At 32.5% G+C, this 12,002-nt stretch overlaps 1 protein-coding gene across 2 annotated transcripts; it reads left to right on the top strand.

The window, feature by feature from the left end:
• The first annotated feature begins 1,033 nt into the window (after positions 1 to 1,033).
• On the top strand, positions 1,034 to 10,486 carry LOC111707714 (aldose 1-epimerase). Of its 2 annotated transcripts, XM_023480857.1 has the most exons (10): positions 1,034 to 1,124; positions 1,753 to 1,927; positions 2,448 to 2,628; positions 5,793 to 5,867; positions 6,518 to 6,590; positions 7,417 to 7,497; positions 7,995 to 8,130; positions 9,166 to 9,248; positions 9,346 to 9,434; positions 10,390 to 10,486. In XM_023480857.1, exons 3-10 carry the CDS (start codon positions 2,605 to 2,607, stop codon positions 10,483 to 10,485), a joined length of 657 nt encoding a protein of 218 aa, XP_023336625.1. In that variant the 5' UTR covers positions 1,034 to 1,124; positions 1,753 to 1,927; positions 2,448 to 2,604; the 3' UTR covers position 10,486. The 2 variants fall into 2 exon arrangements, with proteins under 2 accessions (XP_023336625.1, XP_023336626.1); XM_023480858.1 differs by lacking the exon at positions 2,448 to 2,628.
• The last annotated feature ends 1,516 nt before the right edge of the window (positions 10,487 to 12,002 follow it).

The raw sequence follows: 12,002 nt of genomic DNA, 5'->3' as shown, positions 1-12,002 counted from the left end.
TTCTTAACAAAGACGATTTCGTTTTAGTTACTTAGTTCCAATGTTTATTGGGAAACCCTGAATATATGTCTTCATATCTTACAACATAAAAATACAATTTAATTGATCTAAGAAAGATATAAAAAAAAATTTCTTTTCTAACTTTTCAAATTATCTGCCCATCATATCTATTAAAAGATTAAAGCTCTTTTGTGCATGTTAACATCTATCAATTTGAAAACAATTTGTTGGTATCATTCAATATTTTTTAAAATAAATGGATCAAATATCAATTTTTATTTACATGAAATAAAATAATTATCTTTTATTAAATTTGTGGTAAAAATTCTAACAAGTCTGGCGTATGATAATTTTTGATATTACTTTTGTGTCATTTTAAAGAGAGGGTAAAAAAGAATGTAACAATTCTAAATTTTTTTTGTGAATTACTTTTTGATGTTTCTTAAAAACATTTAGAATATTTCCTTTTACTTGTCCCATATGCAGCCCCTACAGTGCACATGGTCATTATCAAAAGTTTAGTTGTTCACAATAACCCCAGGCTTAATATGTTAATGTTAATAAACAAGTTATAGTCTGTATAGAGCTTTTTTAGAACTTATAGACACAACTTTCAATGACAAAGCAGCCTTTTTAAAAATTAGTAAAAAAATTTTCAAATCAAAAATGATTTTTTACAGATGTAAAACTAATTTGTTTATAAGTATTATTATTTTAGGGAGTTTCAGAAATATTTTTTTTTGTAATATAAACATATTTCTTACATTGCTTAGAATTAAATAGATTTAAAGTAGTTAAGAACAGAACTTTACAGAACACATTTTACTAGTATGATTACAATACAGATTTTAACTAAAGAATCTGAACAATGTTAATATTTGGTCAATTTTAATAGAATTTTTTGATTGGACAAATTAAAAAAAATATTATTGTCAATAATCCATTTTTATATAAAATTTATTATTTTTTTAATCATCCATTTTTTATCAAAATTACTTTTCTTTTAATATTAAACTTTATTGTACTGCAGATTATTAGTAAACATGGGGGATGTAACAGTTACAAAGGAGGAGTGGGGGCCAGGCAGTCACATGATCACATTAACCAATTCAGCTGGATTTCAGGTAAATAATCGAACATTGATCTTGAAACCGACTTTAAGCATGTATAACACATCAAACTGATTCAGCCCACAACTTTTGTAGAAAGGAAACAATGCCACCAACAATTTCAATTTAATGACATTTTGGAAATCTACCATTAAAAACAGAAAAAATCTACGAATACTTTTTTTTTACTATTCTAAGCATTGAAGCAAGTTCTGAATTCAGCATTAGAATTTTTCCCATGACTTATGTGTAAATGTTCTTAACACTTATTGGCAGTATTTTATTTTCTATTACAAATGATTGTTTTGTAAATATATCTTAAATATTTTTATATCCCATGGGAGTATGCATGGAAAGCTCCGATTTTATAAGTACTGTTAAATACAAGAATGAACAATTTGTATGTTGAAGGATTCGATTATGTATTAATTACTGAAATTATAAATATGCTATGCTTGGCAATGAGTAATAATAAATGTTGCCTATTTTGCATAACTTTGCATATTTTGAAAACTTTTATATACAATTTTTTTTAAGAAATTAAAAACATTTGATTATTTAATTATGAATATATTTGGGTATGAATAAATCTTTATAATAGTATTGTCAAAATTTTTTTTTACCTATTTTACTTATACTTCAGGCGAAGCTGTTGTCTTTAGGAGCTACAATCCACAGCTTCAAATATCCAGCTTCTGAAGCAGCATCAGATAAAAAGAGTAGCATTCAAGATGTAATCCTTGGATTTGATTCTAGCGACGGTTATGATGGAACAAAAACAGCTTCTTCTGGGGAACTACAGGGCGTCTTACAAATAGGTAATCTTTGACGCCATTTTAAGAAATCTAAGAAGTTTTCAGCAACAATTGATTTTTTTAAAATATTACCATCACCAACTGTAAACCTTCATCTAACTACCATTGCTTAATAAATCAAATCGCACATGCCATGTTATTATCCTGTAAACTTCTTATGTAATCATGTTTTTGATGAGACATCTTAAATTATACTTTTAACAAACTTAACGTAAACTGCTGGTGTCAGAGCATGTCTCAATAAACCTGGGAATAACGTGGTAACTTATAAATCGTCATCGATATAGGTGAAATTCATTTCCGGGATTTTCAAAATGTTGCCAGCCTATTGTATACCTTTAAAAACCATTGAATATTGAAATATTTAATTTCTTAAATATACAGACGTTAGACCACATTTTGGAAAGCCTATTGCTTAGAATTATATATGCACATGGTTTCCTTTAGATTAATTCTCATGAATTGAAGACGGTTTCAATGTTGTGAACCTAAATTCCTATTTTTTTGACACCCTGTTTCACAGGGTTAAGGATGGGAAAATAGAACTGGATGAATCAACTCACCAACTCTCCTTGAATGATTTTGGAAACCAGTTTAAACATCACCTGCATGGTGGAGTCAAGAGTTTTGACAGACTGATCTGGAACTCCCAGATTATCCAAGATGGCGTCACTTTCTCAATGCTATCTCCACATGGATCAGAGGTTCAATTTCATATTTTTATTCAACTGCAAAGCATCAAATTATGTTTTTGGATGGGTAGGGATTTGATTGGGAGGTATGAGATTGTCAGGTGATATGTGGCAGGGTGAGATCAGAGGGATTAATGTAGAGATAAATCAAAATACAGGATGTAAAGGATGCTGGATACACAAACACAAATAAGCTAAGAAAGTTTAATTTTAAATTTTTCTAAATTAAAATCTACTCACATGATATGCAACTAGATTTTTCGCATTTAAATTTAAATAAATTTAAATAATTATCAAGATAAGTTTTTTTTGCATATTTAGTTTCTTTAACCGTCTATGTACGAAGCGGTTGATATTGAAGGCTCATTTTAGTCACCCATTACCCCCTTATCGGTTTACAAATTTTTTTTTTTTTAAGTTTTGCGTAATTTGAGAACTCAGAAGCCAAGTTCAAGCATATTTTAGCTTGTTTTTGTTTTTATTCAGTGAAGATCTTGATAGGTATTGAGAGGATACGCAAAAATGAAACAAAATGTGAGACCCCCTCCACTTTTTTACAAAGTTAACATTTTCGTGATTTTTGTTTTAAAAAATACGTCTAAAGTTAATACTTTTTAAATAATTTACATTTTAATGATTTAAATTATTGTTTTAGTATAATTTTGGCAGCTTTTTTGAGCGGTCGTTATCGACGGCTTCGCACATGTGGGGGACATAACAGTAGGGCAAAATAGACGGCTTCCACAAGTATCAGAATAATATAAACTGCATTGTTCTTTATATTTTCATTGATAATGTGGGATACGAAGGTAGGGATGGGAAGGGATGGGTGGGATGGTATGGGAGGGATGGGAGAGATAAATTGAATAGGAAGGGAGGGATTGGAAGGAAGGGATGGGAAGAGGGGGTGGGAAGGTAGGAATGGGAAGGGATGGAATGAGAAGGAAGGGAGGAATAGAATGGATTCATGATAGTAAGGGAGGGATGGAATGGGAAGGTAGGGATGAGAAAAGATGGGAATGGTAGGGTGGTGAAGGGATGGATGGGATTATATGGGAAGGGAGGAATGGAAGGGGTGTGAAGGGATGGATGGGATGATATGGGAAGGGAGGAATGGAAGGGATGTGAAGGTATGGATAGGAAGGAAGGGATGGAATTTGAAGGAAGGGATGGGATGAGATGGGAATGGTAGGATGGGGTTGGAAGGAAGGAATGGAAAGGATGAGATTGGAAGGGAGTGATGGGATAAGATGGAAAGGGTTGGATAGGGTGGGAAGGAAGTGATGGGATGGGAGAGATGTGAAGGAAGGGATAAGATATTTGAAATACAAACTACAAACAAGCTGTGTTCAATGTTTAACTATAGATATATTTACTTTTAATAGTAAAATCTACAAACTTTGCTTTGTTCCGGAGCGGTCGATTTTGGCCATTTTAAAATCCCGTGTTGACGAAGCGGTCGATATCGACCGCTGTCACTATCTCTAAAACTATGCATTGTATGAAAAAAATAAAAATATTTCTGTGCCTCAGGGAACATTTCTAAAATAAATTGAAAATTTAAAAAAAATATTTTGAAAAATATTAAGTTCGGACATAGACGTTTAAAGTCAATTTCAATTGCATTACACAATTTAGAAAACATTGCGGACGGAAAGCTTTCTAATTTCTAATTTATATGATTTTGTTCTATTCGGTTCAGCTAAAGACTTAAACATATTTTGGAAGGAAGAGGGAAGGTTATCATTAAAGTATCCATGCATAAATGTCAGAACACTAATCATCAAGATTATAAACTTTCAGTTTTGAAAATAATTGATTTGAATGTGGCTTGAAAGTACTATTATTTACCGCTCTGATTTGACTTTTTTTTTTGCAAAGATCTGATTTTTTACAGTTTAGAGTTTTTAACCCATCCCCAAGTAGCAATTCCATATTCAATATTAATGTTTAATGGTAAGATATTCTTAATTTGAGACCAAGCAAAGAATGAACTAGCAATTTTATTCGAGATATGTTCAATTTGAAAATTCCAGTTTAAAAAATTTGTCAAGTTTAAGTCCAACAAATTTGAAATATTTGTTCACACATTAATTGCCAATTAGATTCCGTAATTCGATCATTTAAAGGGAGTGTTCGCGAAAAATGAAAGGGGGTATATACATTTAATTTAATTTTTTTACTCACAGTGAAATAAGCAATTTTAATGCTTTTTTAAGCAAGTTGCCTGCTTTCTCTCAAGCAGAACGGACCTACTTTGCAGTCCCAGAATTGCAGCTGGGGAAGCGCTGAGTTAAGTTACGCATCTTGTATCCTAAAGGGGAAACTGGAGCATAGATTAAAACAAAACTTCATCTTCAGCTTGGTGCACTGAAAGAGGAGTTTCACCCCTCATGGGAATACAAGCCATGCACAATCATACCATTTTTTTACTCAACCAGATGTGAGGACTGGACTGCCATGAAAGATACCTCTCAAGAGAGCTTTCAAGGATCACAACTCCCCATTTTGCATATGGGGTGCAGTTATGGGTAAATTCCTTAATTCTAACTGGGAAACAGTATAAAATGAATACAAACCTCTTTATCTCTCTCCTACCTGCTCCACAACTCGATGTTAAAAGAACTATTTGGAAAGGCCTTAAAGTGTAAAACCAAGAAACAAGAAGCAAGAAGAAAAAATAAATTGAACAGAAAAAAATGGAAGGGAATCTCTTGACAGTAGAGATGGGTGCTTAAAGCAAGATAAACAAGAAAGAAGTTAAAACTTTGAACAGGAAAAATTAGAAGGGGATTTGAGCTTTACACTATGGATTTTTTTCACCGATAGAGAATAAAGACAAATACACAAGATGGCAGACGTCCTATCCCCCCCTCTATGTCCTACTCAAGATAAAAAACTGAAAATTTTTTAAAACGCCCCCCTCAGCTTAGCTAGGAATGCAGGAGATGACACAGTATCATGCAAAAGCAAAAAAGATCTAAACGAATTTTGATGCAATTTTTTCACCTCTTTATCTTTGGCGTAAACTTCAAATTCAAACTATGATTATTTGTTTAACAGAATTCATGTTATAGGTCTAAGACATGGGTTAAAAAAATATAGGAAATAGAAAATTTGAGATGTTTGTGGCAAAAACTCAGAAATGTTAATAAACACTTTAAATGTTTGTTTAGGGATATCCTGGTAATATGGTGGCCAGTGTAACCTATACCTTAGATAACAAGGGAGCTTTGGATATCAAAATGAAGGTTTAAACATTATTTTTTTCTTCTATAATTTAAAGAGATTGTGAGCGAAAAATCAAGTGATCCTCCATGCAAAGAAGAAAATGCCCGATTTACAAAGGGTACCCTGTAAACAAGAAATAAGAATAAGTCCATCATTATTGATCACTTAAAGGTTTAAAGGGTACTGCTCTGAATTCGCCACATCACTCAACAAATAAAGGAGAATTTCAAAGTGCGTGTACAATCCCTTGAACTTAGAAGTTTATACCACTGAAGTCGTAACTCCATTTGTAGAGTGGCATGTCCAATTATCAATTTTGCAATCTATTTTATATTTTAGAAAGACTAATATTTACTTCCTAGAAGTCACAGAAAATAAATATTTACATTCAAAGTTTTGAAAACCAGGTTGGTCATAGAATATTCGGAATTTTCGAGAAATATGTGTAGCAGTTCACACTATACGTTAGCATACACTACAGTTTTCTGTCAATTTTAACATATTCATAGAGATAAACACACAGAGTTCTCTGCCCTCGATGATCAATAAAACGTTAAAGTGAACTCTTGCAAATTTGACATTCCCCTCTTTGAATGGACGGTCACTCTTACATTCCCTTTTATTAAGAACAAGTTTACGTTCTTTTACAGACATTATATATTATATTTAGGCAGTAACTGATGCTGAAACTGTGGTTAACTTGAGTAATCATGTTTATATTAACCTAGCTGGCCATGCTTCAGGACTCAGACATTATATAACATAGATTTATTAAATGTGCATTGCGCATGCATGGAGAACTATAGGGGTAAGACACCCTGTAATTCTCTTTTGACACTTTTTTTCTCCTGAACACCATGAATTTTCCGGAAACACCCTATAATTCTTCCTGGAACATCCTGTATTCCTCTGGAACACTCTGTATTCTCCTGGAACATCCTGTATTCCCCTGGAACATCCTGTATTCCCAGCTGGAACATCCTGTATTCCCCTGGGACATCCTGTATTCCCCTGGAACATCCTGTATTCCTCTGGAACACTCTATATTCCACTGGAACATCCTGATTTCCCCTGGAACACCTGTATTCCCTGGGACATCCTGTAATTCCCTGGAACACCCTGTATTCTCCTGGAACATTTTGTATTCCCCTGGAACACTCTGTATTCCTCTGGGACATCCTGTATGCCCATTGAACACTCTGCATACCTCTGGGACACCCTGTATTCCTCTGGGACATACTGTATACCTCTGGGACAACATGTATTCCCCTGGGACACCGTGTATTCCCCTGTGACACCCTGTATTCCCCTGTGACACCCTGTATTCCCCTGTGACACCCTGTTTACCCCCCGGTACACCCTGTAGTCTCCTGTGACACCCTGTATTCTCCTGTGCCACCCTGTTTACCCCCCGGCCCGGTACACCCTGTATTCTCCTGTGACACCCAGTATTCTCCTGTGACACCCTGTTTACCTCCTGCTACTTCCTGTATTCTCCTGTGACACCCTGTTTATCCCTGTGACACCCTATTAACACCTGGAAACCTTGTTATATTGTCTCCGGTCTAGGCTGGGATGGTCTGCAAGATCAAATTCTACAGATTCCACACAACTTCTACACACCAGACGATGCAGAATATCTCCCGACAGGAATTTATTTAAAAGGAGTGTCTGACGAATCAAGGTTTATCAGACACTCTCTTATTGTTTAATAACATTTATTATGGAAATCTTTAAATACAAGTTTTACAGATCATACTCTATAAATGTCGAATGAATACCTCATAATAGTTACAAATAAAGTTTTTTTTTTTAAAGTGTACAGCTCAAACTCTTAAAGGGACTGTTTGAGTAATTGCAAGTGACCCGATATTTAAAAGAGAGACATGTTCGATTTACAACGGTACCCTTAAAACCTAAATCTGTTCCATAATGTAGAAAATAACGTCTTTATAGCTGCAGTAGAACTGCAGAGAAACTACGATTGAAAATAATCAGCTTTAAAAGTTATAAACAAGGATATCTAATTTATACTTGATCAGACAAAGCGTTTAAGGGTACCGTTGTGAATCTGACATTTCACTTCATAATCAGTCCCTTTTAAGAATAATAGGTGATCTATTATACTAATCTCTTTGATAATTTAGGAGCTATTGATCCAGTTGAGAATACAAATAAAGATTTCCAAGAATCTAAACTCCTGAGTTCTACAGTACCCCAGGAGAGAGGGGGAGAAGGTTTCTGTGTAAACTACTGTATAAAAACTCAATCTAACTCTCAAAGGTTAACTATACATGGACGATAACTAAATGTCGTCTTTTAACTACAATTCAAATGACAGAGAGGGCATGCCAAGTCTGTTTATTATTATTTAGGCCTAGGGGGCGCGGGGCGTTGGACGCACCCCCTCTATTTTTTTGCCCTAACACTCTCATTTATAACTCTGTTATCTTGACTGGGGTTAAACAATTTTTTTTAATGCATAGGGTAAGGTAAAGGGCTTTTAAAAGTTTGGTCCATGTAAAACAAAAATCTAAAATAGCCCATTACTTTTTTGTGACTAAAGCATGATGTTAAAACAATTTTTACAATTTTACAACCCTTTATTTGGCATTTTTTTCAAAACTTTTTAACTTTTAACACCCAAACTTTTAAAGCTAGCAGTCAAATTTTTCAAGGTCAATTTTCAATAAACTGGCCTTGAAAATTTTGTTTATGAATATGCATTGCAACCAAAGAGAATAGAATATATATTAGAGTGGAATTTACTAGAAAAAAGTGTAAAACGGCCATTTTATTATATTTTATTATGTATTACCTTTTGGGCCTGGAACATCATTTTATAGAAAATCTAAAATTAATATTGAAAGAAAACCAAATTCTGAAATAGGCTGTTTTCATAATTGACCAATGCTCATTTCACATAGACTCTATGCCTTTCACTTTAACAAACGATGATTTTCCGTTATAACTATAAATCAAATGATGTTTTTTATTCACCTAATTCATTATAAAGTTTATTTAAAAGCTTTAAAAAATTCAAAATTGAAATGGATAGTCTTGGGAACATACTGTATTAATGTACTCTACTGCATATAATTTGTAAACTCCCTTTTGCAGGCTGAAAGGGACTGAAAAAATTCATACCGAAGTATTGTCTATATTCTACTCTAATATATATTCTATTCTCTTTAATTGCAACCCTATTAAGGCCTTTTTTTCTAGGGGTAGGCTATACAATACATTATAGATTCAGACTCCCCAGCCTTTGTAGGATCCCTTCAAGAGACTTAATTGTAAAAATGTTATTTGTTAAAGTTTGGCTGCTGTGCTCTCATATCCTAAGTTTGGTAGAAAACTGGAGGTTTGGAGTAATCAGCCTGGACTAGAACTATACACAGGTAAATAATCTAACAACATTTTTTAATGAGGGGGTGTTATATATATAGATATGAGGAGTCGAAAGTTCGTGGGGAGTGTTCTATTTATTTTATCCAGGGAACTTCTTGCCTGGTGCCGGAAATGAGCTTGAAGGGAAGGATGAAGCTAGATATGGAAAATGGGGAGGAATATGCTTGATGACTCAGGGACACACAATTTTACTTTTAATTTTTGTTATTTTACAGTGATAACCAGAAAACTTTATAATAGGAAGACGACTTTTATAATCAAATTATAACTATAAGCATGAGACACAGCAATTGTGCAGGTGAAACACACCCATTTAACTAATCTAGTAATCAAAAAAGTGTCTTAAGCATAACTATATTGTCGTATTCCTATTCTATTGTTTTCTGGTTATCATTCTATAAGTAACCCTAAAAAGACGTGAGAGGAGTGGATTTGCTGATGCCCCCTTCCATTTTTCCTTGCTCAATAAGCAATTCAAATCTCCCTAGAAGAGGTTGATTCATTGGCTGTACTGTCCCATGTTGCCTTATATATGTGCACTGTGCAGCGTTAGCTGGTTAAAAGTCGGCCCGGTACAAATGAACAGGAGATTACAGTGACGCTTTTTTAAAAACTAAAATGTTTTTTTTTTTACTTTCTATTCAGTTCGCCGCAAATCAAGTATTTTCGTTCTTACGTTTTAAATTTTTTGGAAAAGGTCGTTTTATTTTTCTAAATAAATAGAAAGTCCAATTTAAGTTTTATTGAAAGAAGGTACAAACTTAATTCTGAATAGTAACACACCTTGGATAAACATGATTAAACATAATTTGAAAATATGAAAATTTGGATTATAGTGTTGACTTAAATATATAAATAATATACTACATGTATATTAAACTTATTTTTAGGTAAACAATTAAGAATAAAAAGGTGTACTCTCCTAGGCTGTATAAATACTATGTACTGTATATACCTACAGTACACGCCTTCGGTTTGGTAAACTTTACACACACTCTTTTGTTACAGACACACACATTACGTTTTCACCAGTACAGCACAGTGTAGTACAGTACAGTACAGTACAGTACAGTGCACCATTCACAGCGAAACCCTTTTTTAAATGTAAAAAGTATATTTTTTTGTGTCTAGAATTACAGGGATGCTCCTAACCATCCTAACTTCCCCTCTGCTAAACTTAACCCTGGAGAACTATATTTTCATCATGCTACTTATAAATTTTTATAAATTATATGGGGAAAAAAATTATTTTAAACTGAAAATAAAATTTATTTTTTGCATGCCTTGAGAATGTAGTATTTTCAATGTTAAAATTGTTTCTTAAATAGTTTTAAAAAAATAGATATGTTATTAATTAAAAATCATTGTTTTCGAATTTTCAGAACTTTTTTTATTTGACTTATTAAAAATTTAATATTTCATAAGCTTTTGTGTGAAAAATATGATAAAAACCTGAAAGAAAAAAATGTTTGATTATATAAATATTATTATTATATATTGTTATTATAGTTATGTTAAAATATGCTATGAAACGCAAGCAAGCCCTGTTGCCTGGTTTATAGAACAAAATTGAAAAAGTAGATCTCCACCATATTTAGTGAGCACTCTCTTTAAATCCTAATTTGAAAGCATATTTTGCAAAATTTAATTCAATTTAATCCAAGTAAAATTGTTTAAGAATAAAAGTTTGATAGGATCAAGAAGAAAATTATATTTTAAAACAATGTAACTTTTTTAATACTATTATTCTTTTTCTTTGTTTCAATTTCTTTTGTTGATTCAATTTAGCAGAAAGTTATTACAACTCTAGCTTTAATTAAGAGAAAACACTAGAAAATAATAATCTTTTACTCCCTCCCTCCCCAGTACTTCAGGAGATATCTATCTATCTATCTTTCCTTCATTTATCGTTAATAGCCTTTATCTTTTTCCGCTATATCTTAATACTAATGCTCGCTGCTTGCAAGAAACATGTATCTTTAGCAAAAAGTTTCATAACATATAAATTAATTGACAATAGTTTCGCTACATACGGATTTCCATATTTTTCTATTGATTGGGCCAATGGACGCTAATTAGCATAAAATTATCTGTACAGAATCATAGGATAGAAATAAAAGTATAGATTTATAATCTATTTTCTTTTTGTTATTTGTTATTGTATTATTGTGCGTAAATAAAAAATTGCAATTACTTAAATCTTAACCTTAAAAACTTTGTTTAATTTTTTCTAATTTTGCTGTACAATTCTAAAATGTACATGTTAAGGGCTTCAAAAAATATATTGGTGAGTTTGCTGCGACACACTTTAAAAACGACCATAGTCTTGCATCTTGAATCAACTTTTAATAAAAGTCTGGATCTAAGAGTAAAAAATTATCATAATTTCATAATAATAAATTAAAAGAAAACGCAATTTTGAATCACGTTCAGAGTTCGTAAATTTTTGTAACTAGCCTCCGTTAAAAGACCAACTAATATTCATATTCACATATTCATATGTTTATTCAACTACTAATCAAACCAATAATAACGAAGCCCAAATCTCGTTCAATAGTTCCAACCACTGGATCTTTGTATTTACAGGTAACTACACGCTGCATCTTATGGTTTCTTACATATCCTCTTTGTTTGTTTGATATCCCTGAAGTCCAGTAAAAACATTAGAAAACCGTATATACGAGGTTTTCACATTCAGAATATAGGATGGAAGTTATATATTTATATTCATATATACGAGGTTT

Source organism: Eurytemora carolleeae, unplaced genomic scaffold (assembly GCF_000591075.1).
Source record: "Eurytemora carolleeae unplaced genomic scaffold, Eaff_2.0 scaffold826, whole genome shotgun sequence".
NCBI lineage: Eukaryota > Metazoa > Arthropoda > Copepoda > Calanoida > Temoridae > Eurytemora > Eurytemora carolleeae.
The sequence above is the reverse complement of the archived record's forward strand: the minus strand, read 5'-3'. Positions and strand labels throughout refer to the sequence as shown.